The 18,479-nt window shown below is 45.9% G+C and overlaps 1 protein-coding gene across 5 annotated transcripts; it reads left to right on the top strand.

Annotated features, from left to right (window-relative positions):
• Positions 1–1,964: 1,964 nt before the first annotated feature.
• mterf2 (mitochondrial transcription termination factor 2) lies at positions 1,965–17,790 on the top strand. Of its 5 annotated transcripts, XM_063197366.1 has the most exons (4): positions 1,966–2,049; positions 5,132–5,220; positions 15,108–15,347; positions 15,628–17,790. In XM_063197366.1, exons 3-4 carry the CDS (start codon positions 15,129–15,131, stop codon positions 16,600–16,602), a joined length of 1,194 nt encoding a protein of 397 aa, XP_063053436.1. In that variant the 5' UTR covers positions 1,966–2,049; positions 5,132–5,220; positions 15,108–15,128; the 3' UTR covers positions 16,603–17,790. The 5 variants fall into 5 exon arrangements, with proteins under 5 accessions (XP_063053437.1, XP_063053436.1, XP_063053435.1 ...); XM_063197367.1 differs by lacking the exon at positions 5,132–5,220 and having other exon boundaries at positions 1,965–2,049; XM_063197365.1 differs by lacking the exons at positions 1,966–2,049; positions 5,132–5,220 and adding an exon at positions 14,508–14,571.
• Positions 17,791–18,479: the final 689 nt, after the last annotated feature.

Below are 18,479 nucleotides of genomic sequence, written 5' to 3' on the forward strand. Positions count from 1 at the left end.
TTAGTTTTACATTTCGCACAACATTGTCATCATATCACCCCTTTGGGAGTCCTGTCAAGAGTTACAGTGCGTACCAAACACTCAGTCCGGTCGGCCATCATTCTTTCCTTCAACATTCCAGCAAACATTGTTGTTAGTCAGCCAGACAAATGTTTGCAGTTGATCGCTTCGTCGGCAATATAGAAAGATATGCAGGCCATCCTGTTTTGGACTTTTGTCATCAAGTAAACAGTCAAAGGTTTACTGGGCTGAGGACATTCCCGCCCCAGCAAGTGCAATCAGTGGTTAAGGAAGAAAAAAAGAAGAAAACGACATGTCTTTGGGTTCAGGGTTTGTTCTTCTCTGGTGCAAGTCCGGCCGCTTCGCCGTCATATTTCACTGGTGCTTTGCCGGCCGCATTTTTCTTTGCACGCATTTTAAACACTATGGCGATGACAGCCCCCAGTACAACCAGTCCAATGACCCCACCTGCTATGCCGAACACAGCTGGGTTGGTGGCGGCCTCGGTATCCCCAGGGGCCTCGGTAGGATCGACTGGGGTCCGAGTGTCCTGCCCGGGGTCTTTCTCCTCAGGCCCAGGCTCAGGCTCTCCCCGTCCTTTGGGCCGCAGCCAGATTTCTCGCCTGGACAGGCACGTGTCCTCCTCGTCCCACCCGCCCTCAAAGTCGTCACCGCCATTGTCACCCGCAGGGTCGCCATTGTAATCCAAGTCAACCTCCTCTTCCACGCCCTCCCCTTCTATGCCAGCTCCACCACCTCCACCACCACCGTCGGCATAGTCCTCGTCCGTGAACTCGACCTCCTCCAGAACCACGCACCAGTATTTCCTGCCGTCTTTAGGCGTCAGCCGGCTGATGGTGAACGTGGACTTGGTGTCGGAGAATTCGACCCTGTCGTCCAGATCGTTGGGGAGCTCTATGGATGGATCTCCGGAGTCCGCCAGTAGCATCTCATCGTTTGGGCCATCCTCTCGATACCACTGGACGCTGAAACTCCCGTCCTGTGGCAGCATGCAGAGCATCTCCACTTGCCCTCCCACCTCGTACTCCTCTGCCACAGACTCGTGTTTCGGGCAAATGGTCACGGCGTAGTCTGCCGTCAGCAGAGGCGCAAAGCATTTGTAATCCCCAGTGTGGTTTTCGGTGAGACGCGCCACGTCCAGCACATACCCCTCTTCACCATCCTGGGCGCTGAGGTGGTTCTTGTCCGCGGCAGGCGCCGGGGTGTTGGTGTCCACCCTCCCGAACGGCGTCTCCCAGTATTTCTTCCCCTTGGGGTGCTTGGAAGGGCAGCGCAGCCGCACACTATCGCCCAGCGAGCGGAAGACGGTCTTGACGTCTGGCTCCTCGCTCTCGGGAAGCTCAATGTTCTGGAAAGCCAGGCACTGGTCCTCCTGCAGAACCAGGCAGTGGAAGTTGCGGCTCTCCTTCATGATGGAGGCAGGGATGCGCAGGCTCGCCGCCCCGGCACCCACCTCGATCTCCCCTTGCAGCTCTGGCTGGATGGGTTTCAGCGACAGCTGCGTGTCCAGGAATAGCGTTGTCTTGTATTTCGGGTAGACCTCGCGGTACCACCGTATGCTGGTGCCAGGCATTCCGGTTCTGGGCGTTTCGCAGTTAAACTTCGCCCCTCCGTCTGGCGAGATGCTGATATCCTGCGCGGCTGCCTCCTCCCCGCACACGTACAGGTAGTGCTTGAGTTCGTTGATAATCTGGTTGTCCCGCCAGCACTGCCTCAAGTACACTCCCGAGTCGGCCGCCGTCAGGTTTCTTATCTCCAAGCCCAGCAGAGAAGCGATGTGACTGGTGACTCTCACGCGTCCGCCCAGCGCGGTGGTGGGGGAGTCGCTGGAAGAGTTGCCCACCAGTTGCTGCTGGCCCGTGCTCGTCAGCTTGTAGCCCACGATATAGTCCACTCCGAAGCAGAAGCCCATCTCTATGGAGTCACCCACCGCCTTCAGAACCGGCTCCAGGTCCTCCGAGCAGTGAGATGAGCCCAGCAGCAGAACCAGCACAAGTCCAAAGTCCCTGAGTTTATCCATTTTCCGGGGTGAGCTGGAGCAGGAGCTCTCCTGAAGGCGTTAGTGCATGCTGCTTCCCTGTGTGTATGTGAGCGGGTGTATAGAGAGCGAGAGTGAGTGGTGAGTGTGTGTGCTTGCTCACACTGCTGTGCTGTGCTGTGCTGTGTGCCGTGCGGTCTGACAGGAACCTGTTTCTAGATGGGACGGCACTCCCGGGCCCGCCCCCCTCTCTTACACTCCTGTGCACTTTCACTTGTACCTTCTCTCCCACTTCTTCTCTTCTCTTCTCTTCTCTTCTCTTCTCTTCTCTTCTCTTCTCTTCTTTTCTTTTCTTTTCTTCTCTTCTCTTCTCTTCCTGTGCCTCAGAGCAGATAAAAATATTCTTCCCAAGCAAGGAAAATCCTTACATGCATTACATCGATGTGTGTTTTGTTTTTGGGTTTTTTTTTCTGCGGAGGAAGGAGTTGATATCTCTGGGAAAATACAAACAAATACAGAAAGTCCCAGTCATGATATGCATGTGACTTTGCTGTGAAAATGCGTGGTTTGACTAGTTTCCTTGCCAACATAGCTGGCGTAACTAGTGTGTGTGTGTGTGTGTGTGTGTGTGTGTGTGTGTGTGTGTGTGTGTGTGTGTGTGTGTGTGTGTGTGTGTGTGTGTGTGTGTGTGTGTGTGTGTAAGAGAGGGGGGCAAGAGAGAGAGAGAGAGCCAGAGAGAGAGAGTCAGAGAGAAAGAGAGAGAGAGTGAGAGAGAGAAAGAGACAGAGAGACAGACAGTGCGCGTGCGTTCTTGTAATAGAATGAGCGTGTGTGTGAATGTGTCTGTGAGTAGCTCAGAATGTATGCCTGTGTGTGTGTGTGTGTGTGTGTGTGTGTGTGTGTGTGTGTGTGTGTGTGTGTGTGTGTGTGTGTGTGTGTGTGTGTGTGTGTGTGTGTGTGTTTTGAAAGTGCACCATCACATGGCTACAAGCTTTCTCATTGTGCACCACTGAAGTGAAGTATCAGTGTTGTAACTACTCCTTGGCCTAGAACAGCCCTTTGTATTACAGTCCCTATGAAACTGTAGGTCTCAATACTGTCACGTTCGGAAGTCAGTGGGCTTTGTCACGGTGCGCGTCTCACACATCATATTTCCACAGAGCATGACACTAAGACACTCGTGACACGAGAGGCATGGGGAAGTTTTTCACTGCGTGATAAAAATGTAATTTCCCTGTTCCCTTGTGTTTGGAAGACCTCTGACCACAGCTCTGAAAAATCCAATGTATGTTGTTCCAACGTCAGAGCTGCATACTTTCAGTTCACTATTCACTGGGTAATGGTTAAACTAGTCGGGATCCATTCCGCGGTGAAGTGAGACGTGAGATTTGCTGTAGTGGCAGTGCAACTTGAGAGCGTAGGGGGAGAATCCACAGGCCAAAGGTACCAGGAAGTGGTGGCATAAAAAAAACATGTTTTCTGATAAGCGTGTTGTCATTGCGGTGGTAAATAATTTACTACTGTCCCAAGATGCATTAGCTGACCCTGCACAGGGCAGACTGTGTGTGTTTCACATGTTATCTATGTTATGTTATCCCAGGTGAAAAAGTGGTTCAATTTAGTACAATAAAAGCATGACTGAAGTGTACTTAGCATGTTAAAAGTGCACTCGTGCTTTTTTTGCTAAGAAAAAGTATGTTTACAATATGCTTATTTAAAGTGTACTTAAAATTAGATGTATTTAAGTTGCTCTCAAAGAAAGTACACTTAGCGAACCATACTTCAAGTGCACTTCGAAGATGTTTGGCTAAAGTGTATTTAGAGGAATATACTAATAGTGTTCTAATAGTGAACTTACTAAAAGTGTATTTTTTAATAACATATTGCAATTGTACTTTTTTAAAGTGCAATATGATTACACTTCACCCAAATGTCTTTGAAGTGTGATTTTCTATAGTGCGCTTTAAAGTAAATCGCTTTAACATATTGCAAGTACACTTTTTCTAAGTGCACCATGATTGTACTTCACCCAAATATCTTCAAAGTGTGCTTACACAAAGTGCATTTACCCATGATGCACCATCATACATGTCCCATCATGCAATGCACTTCTTGGAGCTAAATTTCTCAAACAGAAAGCCATTTATCCTGAAGGAATATTTTTGGTTTGTATGAAAATATTACTCATTGTTATATTCTGTGTTTATTGTAGGAGTTTTAAAATTTTAAAGTGGTACACAAAAAATGACCATGTTCTCACCGTCATTATGATGGTCACGTATATGTTCTGGTATATATAGGCTCACACTTCCCATGATATCATGGTGGGAGGTAAGTTGGAACTAGTTGTTCAATCAAAGAATACTTGAAAAGAGTCATCATTAGTAATCACTTCAAGTGAACAAATACAGGGAGGTGGAACAGGATTGAAATAAAGTGAAATGTGCATCTGAAATCTCAATAACAATGATTGTCAATGTCAGTCATACTAGGCATGCATACTGTGACATGTGGCTGTGTGTAATGTACAAGCTCTGAGAACCAGCATGGATTGTAGTATTACATTTATATTATTTCATGTACTTGGGAGTGTACTGTAAATATACTTCAAGCATACCTGTTATATATTTACAATACTTAATGTGATATACTTTTTACAGACTTAAAATGTTCCAATGTAGTCCAAAGAAGCATGAAGTTAATATACTTTTATTGAACTTCTAGTAACAATAAAATGTTATAGAAGTGTACTCAAGCACACTCTTAATGCCATACGAATGCATGAAAAGCGTGTTTGGAGCATACTTTCAAAAGTATGCTTGTAGTGCACTTAAAGTTGTCCAAAAGCGGTGCCAATTTAGCATCCTCAGTGTGCTGCAAGTGTGCTGAAGTACTGCTTTAGTAGTGCTTCAGCGCACTAATAGTGCAATGAAGCGCACTTTAAATCGCCGAAAATAGTACACTTTGTACTGAGTACGGTCAAAAAAAGTACACTTTAAGTATATGGGTTTTTCACCTGGGATGCTACGGTTATGTTCTCGATTGTAAGTCGCTTTGTATGAAAGCGTCTGCAAATTGTAATGTAATGTAATGTAATGTAATGATCTTCCATTTGTTTCCTCCTTCCTCAAGGCGGACTTCAGCAAGCTGTTTTTGAAGACAGACTCAGAGGCAACCTTTTGCCAGCACATGTGCAGCAATCCCTGGGGGAACCAGAACAAGTGAACTCAAAATACTTTATATTCCCAACCCTGCCCAATACTTTCCTATTCCCACAGCCTCAAAAGAGCATCACGAGTAAAATATGTTTTGAAAAATGCTTTCTTTTGATTGCTTGACACCCCTGTCTGCTTGACCTTGCATTTCGAAACAGCACGCACCCTGGAGTGAAATACACAGCTTCTAGCATTATGACCATGTTTCGCTTGGACCAGAGCATTTCTTGTGTTGCGTTGTATCATTTTCTCCATCTGAATTTTTGTTGAACGATTGCCAATCACTGTTGGATTCGGTTCAACTTCACTGTGTGAAACGTGGCCCATGAATCCATATGCTTGCAGAGAAATATATTCCACCCTCGCAGCCATCGTATAACTGTGTTGATTATCGTCAAGTCCATTCTTTAAGTGAGGGGGATCAAGCATCCTGTGGTCAAGCTACACTCACAGCTGTCTCTGGCCCTCACAGTCGTTGGAAACTTGAAATATTTCCCCACACAATCTCCATCCCTAAAGAACATAGTAAATCATTTTCAGACCCCCAATTTTTTAAAGACCCAATTTGGACAATCATTTATTGAGCAGGGGCAAGCAAACAAATGGCTTAAACAGTCGTAATTCACCATAATAACCAAACGAGGCAACATTCTCACAGCCAGGTCTAACTCTGCGTGGAACGGCCACCCCCATCATTCCACCCACACAAAATAGTCATTGTACTGTACGTACACATAGTTTGACTGTAGAAATTCAACGTAAACAGCATTAAGTGTCACACAGAGGACAGTCTGTCCATGAGACAATGCAGCACTGAGAGCGCTGGAGTGTGTTCAATATGTCAGTGGCTTAGTATTTGGAGCACCAAAACCAAATCGAAATGGCAGTGTGGTGAAGTAGCCAGTGGGATTCGGAGGTCAAGCCAGGGGCCATGGCTGTACTCTTGGGATGGGGTTGTTGGCTCGCAGCCCAGACAGAATGGGTGCGAGGTCATTTTCTGTCAAGATGCTGCTTCGTTCGCTCTTGGGATAGGTTGGTGGTTGTCAGCATGAAGAGTGGGAGATCATTTCCATTGTCAAAATGGATCATTAACGTACTCTTGGTTAGCGGCAAAGACGGACGAGTGGGTGGGTGGTGTTCTGTCAAGATGTGCTGTTTGTCGAGATGAGTTACCAATAGACTGTTAACATTTTATTTAGACAGTGAAATAGAAATGAGTATGAGAGAGACTGGGGGAAAATCAGGACATGACCTCGGGTTCGACACAAACCCCACCCGAACCCAGATTTTAACCCATTGATGCTGGGATGCTGCGTATACGCTGCATTAATCTAGTTCAGTGGTTCTTAACCTTTTTTTCTTGAAGCACCCCCTTACCTGCGCTCAAGACAAGCTGCGCACCCCCAACCAATACTTCAATACCCACTAAACATGATTTAAGTGATTAATTACTTTGCTTGAGGGCCTGATTATAATGTTTGCTTGCAGAATTTTCGTCACAACCTCAACACAAACAAAATTCGGTGCACCCCCTGAAATCTCTGGCGCACCCCCAGGGGGTGCCCGCACCCCAGGTTAAGAACCACTGGCCTAGGTAACTGGAGCGACATAGACACAGAATTCAGGCTCATGAGATTTGAGAGTTGTTATTATGTTAGAGCTGAACGAACACATTCTATTGCAAGAGGAGGGTCTTAGCTTTTAAAGGCAAATCATTTCATGTTTCATGTTTCGGAGACTGAGAGTACCTTTTCCTAAAAAGGGCTTAGCCATTTAGCTTGCAATAAGTGGCCTAGGCTAAAATGGGTTAAAATAGCCCAAACCCACAGACTGCAGAAGTGTTATAAGTAAGTAAATGTAGTTTAAGTACAACACTAGCACACTGTGTCTTTTTGTTTAGATTTACTTTCACTTTTGACACCTTTGGTAGAGTGTATACAAATAAAATAATGTAAATTTTTACATTGATTTACTTTTCAATTTTTAATTATTTTCATATCATAGTCATATGCCCAAACCATATTTCTATAGGCCTACTGTGGTGCGTTGTAAGGGCTTTGCATTGTAAGCTAAACTGGTGACTCATATAAACACCACACTGGCTGAGTGGTAAGAGGCAGGTGGTTTTTCGTATAGAGTTGGGGTAGGCAGGAAATGACCCAGCGCCCCCCCACCATGCCCTATTTTTTGCAGCCCACATTCAGCTTATTCTATACCGCAATGATAGCTCGGCTCACAAGGCCTCACGCCATCAGGCCCCTACATAGTTTCGTTTTACTGAACACACCCGCACACGCAAACACGCACACACGCACACATACACATACACGCGCGCACACACACACGCACACACACGCACACACGCGCACACACGCACACACACACGCAAACACGCACACACGCACACATACACATACACGCGCGCACACACACACACACGCACACACACGCACACACACGCGCGCACATTTGGCAAGGCACGCCCATTTTACACAATAATATTAAATATTTGCAATGTAAAATGGCTGTAACACACATTCAAAACACGCACAAACACAGCCGAGAGAGTGAGAGAGAGAGGGGGGGGGGAGGGGGGGAGTGGAAAGTACCTGTACATCTGGTATGGCCACCTATCAAGTTAGCTATCAAGGTTATATTATAGTGAAACAACAATCAAGCCTGAGTAGGCCTAATTATGAAAAAGCAGATATGAGGATAGTGTGTTCCCTCCATGTCATATGAGAAGACACAGGAGGAGCCTTGTTTGAATGAGTGTGTGTGAAAAGCATCAACCCAGTTTACGGCTTACTCTGAGACATGAAGTCTGTGAAGTCTTTTTAGTGGAGCCCTTGAGACTGTCTGTTGTGAGCCCTATCTCGCGCCAGTCGTAAAGTGTTCACGAAAAAAATGTGGGAAATTCTGGGGGAAATTCTAGGCAGAATGTACAAGGACGTGGTGAATTCACGATATTGCCCGTGTTTCGTGGTTGATTTACGGTTTCAGTCTCGTGGTTGATTTACGATATGCATTGAAAACTACGTGGTTGATTTACGATATGCATGCGTTGGCATTTGCGTTGGCATTTTTGCACAGGGGCGGGGACGGCCGCGACAGAACCAGAACCAGGGAACGGCAGCTTCAGTGGGGCCTGCAGCCTGTCAGTCGAGTTTGAGCTACAGAGAATTGACCAATCACTGTTCGTTTTGCGACAGAGATTTGCCAGGCAGCTACAGAGATTTGACCAATCGCGTTTCGAGTTGCGACAGAGATTTCAGTGGCACTCCGCGTCAGTTACGGGCCGACGAAACGACAACACAAGCGGGACTTTTCAAAAGTACTGGATGGATTTTACTGCAGCTATCACTCAATTGACGGTAAGCTTTCGATGTAAATGCTTAAATATACATCCCGTTTGCTTTACAACTTGACTTTCAGTCGGAGAGCAAACATTTAACCACCTCGGGACAACCAACTAGCTCATCTGGCTAATATTTTAGCTTCAAGCTAACGGAACTCACTTCGTAATTTTCTGTTTATTTCAGACGTTGTGTTTATTTGTCACACTGTACAGTACTAAGTTATGGGCAGACAACGTGTAGGTAAGATGTTAACATGACAAGGGTGTTGAACATTTCTTCTTTTGAAAGCTACACGAAGGCAATGGCAATAGCAATTACACTAAGGGCTTGCTTCCACTCGTTTTAACAAATCTTTGTAAAGCTAAACGTGTTGACAAGTCTTTGCAACGATACGCAGATGTTGTGATTGCTTGCTTTACATTATTGATGATGTTCGTCACGAAGCCATTAAGCAAATACCTCTTATTAATCACTACGAGGGGCTAGCTAGGTTTGCTACTCGTTTGACAGTCGGAGGTTTGATTGCTTGTTTTACCACGATACGATCATGAAATATGTTGTATTTACCCCATACAAGTTACACACTGGGCCAATACGTATGTTGTAAACAACGATTTCTTCCTGTGGTGTGTTGTGCATGTCTGTGTGAACTGAACTGTCATTAGTGTTTCTCCATGACAAGGTGAATAGAATAGCAGCCTGTGTAATCATCATACAGATGCAATGATATTCAAAGCTTCAATAGTGCACACAAAAACAAACAGAGGGTGTACAGTAGGCCACATTTGCACAGTGGTGGCCCCAACACACACAAATATCTTAACAGGCTTGGGAATATGGTGGCCAGAGTGATGGAGGTAGACATGGAAATTGCAGACAACTATGTTCAGTATGTAGGTGGGCTTTTTATGTATCATAAACCCTGTATCTCTCGCGTGTGTGTGTGTGTGTGTGTGTGAGTGTGCGCGCTTGTGTGTGTGTGTGTGTGTGTTTGTGTGTGTGTGTGTGTGTGGAATCTGTCAAGTCACACCTTTTTGATCTTTTCTATTTTCTATGGTGAAGACCAATCAGCATCAGGACCAAGACAGCACCATGCCTCTCGAGCAGAAGGTAAGGCCAATTGCAAAAAAAAAAAAAAAATTGACTCAAGGCAAAAGATGGAATTCTGTGTGTGTGTGTGTCATAGAACCAAGACAGTGGCAGTGTATGTCTGTCTGCCTTTGGTTAAGGGTATCCTATGGTGTCATTTAACATTATTCTTTTTTTCTGACAGATACAGAGGCAGTTTTCAGAAGGAGGGTTGATGTCACCACTAACATTTTGCACACAGTGGTAAGTAAATCACTGAACCTAAAACTGGGTGCTTTGTCCTACACTGGACCAACACATATTTCATACAGTCATTTCTTCCTGTGCTGCTGTGTTTTGCATATCTTGCAAAAAAAGCACACCATTGACTTAAGGCAAAAGATGGAAAGGCATGTGCGTGTGTGTGTCTGTCATACAGCCAAGAGAGTGGTAGTGTGTGTCTGTCTTTAGTTAGGGGTGCACACAGACAGACAGGATGTACAGTAGGCCACAGGTGCACAGTGGTGACCCCAGTACAGGACAGACGTGTCTTGTGTTTGTCATTAAAGTGATGGGGCTGATTTTGAATGTGCCATATAACCTAATCTTTCCTGTTGTGTGTGTGTGTGTGTGTGCATGTATGCGCGCGAATGTGTGCACACAGGTGTAAGAGATTCTTCCTTCTCAGAGTCGTAATTGGGTTGATGATCTACATGATGGTGATGGACCAGGACAGCTCCGGACCCCCTGGCTGGCAGCTCCATCCTCAACCTGCCTTCTTGCCCTTCACACATGTGCAGGTAAGGCACTTAAAAAAAAATCCATTCTTTTAAGGCAAAGGTTGGGGAAGAGGAGTGTGTGTGAGAGAGAGAGAGAGAGGGAGAGGAAGAGGAAGAGGAAGAGGAAGAGGGAGAATGAGAACGAGAATGAGAATGAGAGAGAGAGAGAGAACGAGAGAGAACGAGAGCACCAGGTCATGATGGATGTGATTTTGATTTGGTATATTCTATGTATCTCTCTTTTGTGTGTGTGTCTGAATGCATGCGTGCAGATGAAAGCAGTCGTTTCTGTTCAGCATTGATGTGCCCATAATGGGTCTGATGAGCCACATGATGATGGTGATGGACAACCAGCATCAGGACCAGGGCGGCTCCATGCCTCACGAGGACAACCTTGTGTCCTGCCTGTCCATCCTCAACCTCGCATCTTCCTGCTCTTCACACATGTGCAGGTAAGGCCAACCTCTAAAAGACACACTTGACCCCAGGCAAAGGGGTGTGTGTGTGTGTGTGTGCGCGCGCGCGCCATACCATATTCTCTGTGTGTGTGTGTGTGTGTGTGTGTGTGTGTGTGTGTGTTTGTGTGTGCGCGCGCGCCAAACTGTCAATCTGTGTGTGCGCACGCCAAACTGTCTGTCTGTGTGTGTGCTGTAAGACAGTAGCTGTGTGTGTGGGCTTTTGCACAAGCATATATAGGCCTACATGCTCATGTTTTTCTCTAGGGAGATAAGGGGTTGTTGTTTTTGTCTCATTCCCAGCATTAACATGCCTCTTTTTTTACAGACACAGAGACAGTTTTCAGAGGGAGCGCTGACGACACCAGCAACTTTGGATCTGAACCTGATCAACCCAGCACCAACCACTGTGCCTCTCCTCCTCAGCCAACTGCACAACGTGACTCCACCATATCCAAAAGGTGCAGACACTACTCCACTTCCTGCGAAGGATGAGAAGAGCCGACCTCCCCACATCTGCACTCGCCACTTTCTACAGGGGTGCCTTTGAGAGCATCCTCATCAGCAGCCAGCAGCCATCTAGCTGAAGACTACAAGGCGCTACAGAGGGTGTTGAGGACGGCAGAAAAGATCATAAGATCACCCCTACCAGCCATTCAGGACCTGTACACGTCACATTGTTCCAAGAGGGCAATGAACATCATCAAAGACACACCTCACCCACCACACTGACTGTTCTCCCTTCTACCATCAGGGAAGCGCTACCACAGCATGCGGTGACGCACAAGCACACAGGGAAACAGCTTCTTTCCACAAGCCATCAGATTTTTCAACGCACTGAAGAAAACCACATTAATAATTCAAGGACACCATCCCAACTCTTCTTTCACCATGCCACTTAGATTTTAGTCATTGCACCTTGTATACGTCATCTGCGCTGCTTCACATCACCTGCATAACCACTGATTGTACTCCTGCTGCTGTGTTTGTGTGCAAGCGCGCTGCGCTCATGTGTGCGTTTGTGCATTTTTTGTCAATTAGTATGTTAATCTTCTTATTGCACAGTGTGTGTGTGTGTCTGCGTGTGTGTGTGTGTGTCTGTTAATCTATTTATTGTATGAATCAGTCTGTATTTTTCACTGCTTGTGTGAGTGAATGTGGCAGAGAAAGAATTAGTTTACTCCGCTTTGTGTGTCTGTGAGAGATTTTTGTCAGTGTCTTATTTTTATGTTTAGTTTAACTGCAAATTGGAGACATTGTTCAAACACATTTCAAACTTTTATGCTAACCCTGTTCCATAAGTTTTTGACCAAGTACACTTGACTGTTTTTTGTCCTTTTAGTGTCTTTATGCATTCAGCTGTAGGCAATAATCTGCATCTCTTTACGGATATGTTGCATGTATATCATGTATTCCATCTGCCTGTGTACAGTTTTGTGGGTGTGCATTTGATAGTGTGTGTAATGCATTGCAATGTCTGTTATGTTGTAGATTGGTAGAAACTTTAATTCCACAGCTATCAACACATCAGACAAATGAGTGCTGCTCTAACTGTGGTAGTTGAGTGCTGTTCTACTGCTATTCCACTATGAATGTGAGGAGAGGGTGAGGTGACTGTTTTGAATGCAAGCTTAAAAATAAATTGTTACATTTCATTCCTGTCTGATTCAATTCTTTCAACAATATATAGTCTACTTGTACAAAGAAACACTGGTTATGAATAGTAGGCTTACTTTTCCAAGTTGTCTGATGGCCTTTGAATTAATTGTTGGAAGCTGAGCATCTTAAAAGGCCAGGTAAAGGTAAGTAAATAGTGTGGCCACTTCGAAACTAGACAGACATGGGAGTATTTGAACAAGAAATCTTTTTCTCTCTCCAGTAAACAGCCTAGCCTACTGCTATTCAAAAGTATCTCAAACATTTCTCATCAATATCAGCTATATCTAAGCTGACCACCTTGCTGCTAAATAAATCCATGTTTTCTCATGGCCTTTGAATTATTTTTTTGCAAGCTGGGCGCAGGCAGGCAGGCAGGTATTTGGTAAATAAATAGTGTGGTCACTCCTAAACCTTGGACATGGGAGTAGCCTAATGTAATGAACAATGATTCGTTTTTTTCTCTCCAATAAACAAACAGCTTTTGCTATTCAAAAGTATTTCACACATTTCTTATCAATAGCTATTTCTAAGCTGATCTCCTTGCAAAAAAAATCCTGCATAGGCTATAGCCCGTGGTTGACACTTTTAAAAGTCGGGAATAGGCCTATGATGCTGCGGTTTGTTTAAGACATTTCTAACTATATCATGTCTTACCAAGTGAACAACGGTGCCATAAGGTTTATTATTATTATTATTATTACTATTTGTCCGGGTGTCCTGGAAAGAAGCCCGATGTTTAATCAATGTCAACGTGATGTTGAAAAGCGTTTTGACGACGTGATTCGTTGCTATGCGAAATTTGTTTATAGCAACAGGAGTCGTAACAGTACAATGTGCGAGGTGCGGGAAGAAAAATTAAAAGACATATTGTGATAAAAACGTGTTCTTTATCTCTCTTTCTCACATAATATGTTGACAGTATATCATTGGAATGTTTAGTGAAACGTTTCCCTGGAAAATAATAACACTTTGTACAAGGCGGATGAGAATTACGGTGCATATCACAAAATTGTTACACAGGTAGGCCATATTTGATTTACCCCACTGTACGGCAGGAACCGAATTGTTACACAGGTAGGCTATATTTGATTTACCCCACTGTACTGGTTCTGTCGCGGCCGCAAAAATGCCAACGCAAATGCCAACGCATGCATATCGTAAATCAACCACGTAGTTTTCAATGCATATCGTAAATCAACCACGAGACTGAAACCGTAAATCAACCACGAAACACGGGCAATATCGTGAATTCACCACGTCCTTGTACATTCTGCCTAGAATTTCCCCCAGAATTTCCCCCAGAATTTCCCACATTTTTTACGTGAAGACTTTACGACTGGCGCGTGATACGGTTGCTGTTGTCCAACATGCAGGGGGTGGTTTTCAAAATCCCTCGAATGCTGCACGTCTTCACCTCAAAAAGGAAAAGAAAAAGAACTGTCAGATGGTTTTCTTTTGTCATGCCCCCCATAGCTCCTCCACACACACACACACACACACACACACACACACACACACACACACACACACACACACACACACACACACACACACACACACACACACACACAAACAAAACATACACTTGCACTCCTATACTCACGAGGGCAATAGAGAGTATCGCCCTTAGACAACAGTGTTCGAGAAAGGCTTGCTTCCGACACTCATTTCATAACATGGGGTGCATCCCAATATGTGACCTTGCCTCCTCCACTTGCCTCCTCCACTCGCTTCTCGTCATGATGACATCACTGACAACAGCATTATATTTCAATATCTTGCAAAAGCTCAATTGTAGAGTCTTTTTCTCGTTTGCAATTGTTATGGTGAATGAAAAACAGTCCCTCAAAAGTTGTTGTGGCTAGGCTGACAGCTGGGAAACTTTATCGTTTTCTCCACGGAGGAGGGGCCAGGAGGCGGGGCGAGGAGACAAGCGCAAGTGGAGGAGGCAAGGTCACATATTGGGATGCTCTCATGATTTTTCACACGAGTTTTTGACCGCTGCTCTTTGGAGGTAGTAATTCATCATAAACAGGGGTAATGGAATTGTGTTTTAGGATGTGCACATCGCATTCGTCATCATAAGTAAATGGCCTTGGGCACTTTGTTGGTACAGTTAATAGAAGCCAATCGGTGCACTAGCCTATATGGCTGTTTTGTAATGTTACACTGTATCGCACCTTGGAGTGGACGTGGATATTGCACTCATAGTCACAAAACACGGTGTGTAAAACCATAAGCGTTTATCTTTTTACAGCTGTGAAACATTTTTATCGAAGGTTTATATTGTGCTCACTGTCAATGTTGATTATCCACTCCCTTTAGTTTCCCTTCTGCATCCAAGCAAATGTTGAATCCATGGAATGACATTGCCTCGTTGGCCACAACTACTACTGTACAACTTGCTGGATGTATTATTATAAGCGAGTTGCATGTGCATGTGGAATCCCACATCATTACATTTGTAGAATAAAAAAGGATAACGCAAATGAAGCAACAAAAATCACACTGTAAGTGAAGCATCATTGCACAAGATGTTATTATATATGTATTAATGCTCTCTTTTCTCTCAGGCATTGAGTAAGTGGGATACCATGTTGAGGCTTATCACAAGATCCCTGTGCTTCCACTGCCAGCGGGGTCACATTGGCCTACTTCCTCCTCCTGCACCTCCTCCTCACTTCAGCCTCCCACCTCCTCCTCCTCCTCCTTCAGTTTTGATGGTGGCCGCCAGGCCCTGCTCCAGCCTCACGCAGAAGGAGAACCAGCAGACTGTGGATGCCCTGTATAACCTCTCAGTGGACATCCGCAAGGTATTACTACGTATTATTATTATTATGTCTATCTATTCTATTTTCCCCTGTATGTGTTCAATGTTAAATGTCCAGTTGTTATTTATTACTTAATCACTTAACTGTTATTCACTGTTACTTGTCCTGTCTTGCACTTTAATGTCAGTCTGTAAATGTCAGTCTATGTCCTGGCATGGCAAGGGAAAGAAATGTAATTTCAATTTCCTTTTATGACCTGTTCATATGAAGAAACTGTCAATAAAAGCTGACTTGACTTGACTTGTCTTGACTTGCCGTGAAGGTGCGCAAGCTGAAGGGCTGGGTGCTCCACCAGAGCCCGGCGTACGTGAGCGAGGCCGAGAGCCTGCTGCGCGGCCTGGGTGCGGACGGGCCCGTCATTGCCCGTATCCTGGAGGAGCACCCCGAGGCCGTGCTGTGCAGCCCCGAGCAGATGAGCGCCCAGCGGGAGCTGTGGGGCTCGGTGTGCCCCAACAACCGCGACCTGGTGGCCATCATCGAGAAGTTCCCCGCCTCCTTCTTCACCTCGGCCTGCAGCCACGGCAACCAGCGCGACAACATCCTCTACTTCCAGAGCCTGCGCCTCAACAAGCGCATCATCAGCAAGCTGATGGCCAGCGCGCCCCAGAGCTTCAGCCAGCCCGTGGAGCATAACCGGCACATGGTGCGCACGCTGCAGGAGGCCTACCTCGACCTGGGCGGCCAGGAGGACAACATGAAGATCTGGCTGCAGAAGCTGCTCAGCCAGAACCCGTACGTGCTGCTCAAGCCCCCGGAGGCCCTGCGCGAAAACCTGGACTTCTTGCGCGACCAGGGCTTCAGCAGCGCCCAGCTCCTCCGGCTCTTGGCCAAGCTCAGGGGCTTTGTGAGCGAGCTCAGCCCAGAGGGCATGCAGCGCACGCTGGGCTTCTCGCGCGAGGCGCTGGGCTGCAGCCAGGAGGAGCTGCTGGAGATCGTGCTCAAGTGCCAGGCGCTGCTCTACTACCCCGTGCCCGTGCTGAGCGACCGGCTGAGGGGCCTGCTGACGGTGGGCATCAGCCTGGAGCAGATCGTGGAGACGCCCACGGTGCTGGAGCTCACCACGCAGATCGTGACCTACCGCATACAGAGGCTGAGGGCGTACGGGTATGACGTGAGGACTGGCAGCCTGGACGCCCTGAATGGCACCAAGAAGGACTTCGAGGCCACCTACGGCAGGCTGCAGCTCAGGAGGGAGAGGCCTCTCTTCAACCCTGTGGCTCCTCTCAAGGCAGACTGAAGGAGGGGTGGGGCAAGCGGTAGGGCACTGCACTGCTCCAGCGACGACCCGGGTTCGAATCTGGCCCGGGTCCTTTGCCGACCCTTCCCCTTCTCTATGTCCACACTTGCTTCCTGTCCATCTCGACTGTCGTATCACAAAAATAAAGGCTCAAAAAGGCCCAAAAATACATACAATAAAAAAGGCAGACTGAAGGATAGTGAGAGAAAGAGGAGCGTGGTGAATATACCGTAATTATCACAACTTGAAAGTGCAATTCTTGTTTTTTTTTCTGTGTTATAAAACGAGCCAATGTGGACAAATGCAATCAAAGGTTGTAAAAAGAGAAGAGAGGGGTGAAGTGCAGTCCTTTTGATTTTACACGACATTACACTACCATTCACTTTTACCTCAGAGTCAACCTAAGGGGAGCCCAGGGAACAGCGCTTTCAATTTAATTACAGAGCAAGTGTTACATTAGCCTGGTTATCGAGGGAGTGAGATATAGTCTGGGAACCATCTCTTTATTTCCTTGTAAGGGGGGATAGATGTAAACTTTCAAGTACTATCTAAAGCTTGATGGAAAACTGTTTTTTGTGTCTGGTGTAAGGGCACACGTGGTCACGTGCCATTAAATATTTGGGAGCATAGAACAGTGTTGCAGACATGTATTATTTCCTTGAACTTATCTTGTTTGGTGCAGCACCTGTGTCACTAATGTGTGCCGCATTCTCCACTTTCTTTGTGTCCGGTGTCATCATGGTGGAGCTGTGAACAAACTACAAGCTTCTGTTTGTCTAATAATACATCTTACCCACCCCCTCCCCGTTCTGATGTTAAATTCCCAAACTCAGGCCAAGATTTCAGCAAGGGTTTCCATGCTGTCCTTCAGACCGGAATGAGAACATAAGGCACCATGGGAATTCCCAGGCTAATGTTACATTGCTCTAGTCTCAGACATGGTAGAATGTTACATTGTACTGGGCAGACAGCAGTAGCACACTGCTCCATTCTTTGAGCAAGGGCAAATTATCACTTTTAACTGTTGACACAGTTGCCAATGGCGTTGGTGAGGGCAGTGTGACATTTTCTTAGAAACATTAATTTATTTTTTTAAGGTCACAGTAATTTATTGTTATGGTGAGGTTTTAAGGACCTTTTTTTAAACTTGAATCTTTATTTAATTAAAAAAAGAGCATGTTAAAACAAGAGGTTGTCCTGTGTGAATGCTTGAGTATTGCATGATATGAGCAGTGCACTGTGTATGGGGGCGGCCAGAGTAGGCATTGCAATTATGCTGCCAAATTGAATCTTTTCATGAATATTTACTAAATAATAAACTAATATACACTAGAAATATAGCTGCAAGCAGCAATGCGGGGCCAAGCAGTAAACTTGCCAGAGCCGCCACGGCAACAGAAGGAACTGCAGCGCCCCCTTTGGTCCAAATCTCGCCAATGTTGGTGTGCATTCCTTGGACGAGAGTGTGATCACGTAAACCAAGTTTAGTTTGAATCCGTTGAAGAGCTGTCGAGATATGAGCTCACTTCCTGTTACCTGTTGGTGGCGCTAGAGAGCTTGGGGTCTGGATTTTTTGTGGGAGGTCATGGGATGGACTAGAATGTGTGCAAAAAATCCTAACAGAAATTGACTAACGGTTGCTGAGATATGACCTCTCTTCCTGTTTTGCCACCTTTATGACAATTTTGATTGGCTGTCACCGGCAAACAACAAGAGGTGTTCAAAATTCTTTCCTCTCCCCCCTCCCTCTCCCTCCCTCCCTCCCTTCTTCCCTCTCTGTCCCTCTCCCTCTCCCTCTACCTCTCCCTCTCCCTCTCCCCCCTCCCTCTCCCTCTCCCTCTCCCTCTGTCTGTCTGTGTGTGTGTGAGGAGGGGGTG

The sequence above is a fragment of the Engraulis encrasicolus genome, chromosome 4, assembly GCF_034702125.1.
Source record: "Engraulis encrasicolus isolate BLACKSEA-1 chromosome 4, IST_EnEncr_1.0, whole genome shotgun sequence".
NCBI lineage: Eukaryota > Metazoa > Chordata > Actinopteri > Clupeiformes > Engraulidae > Engraulis > Engraulis encrasicolus.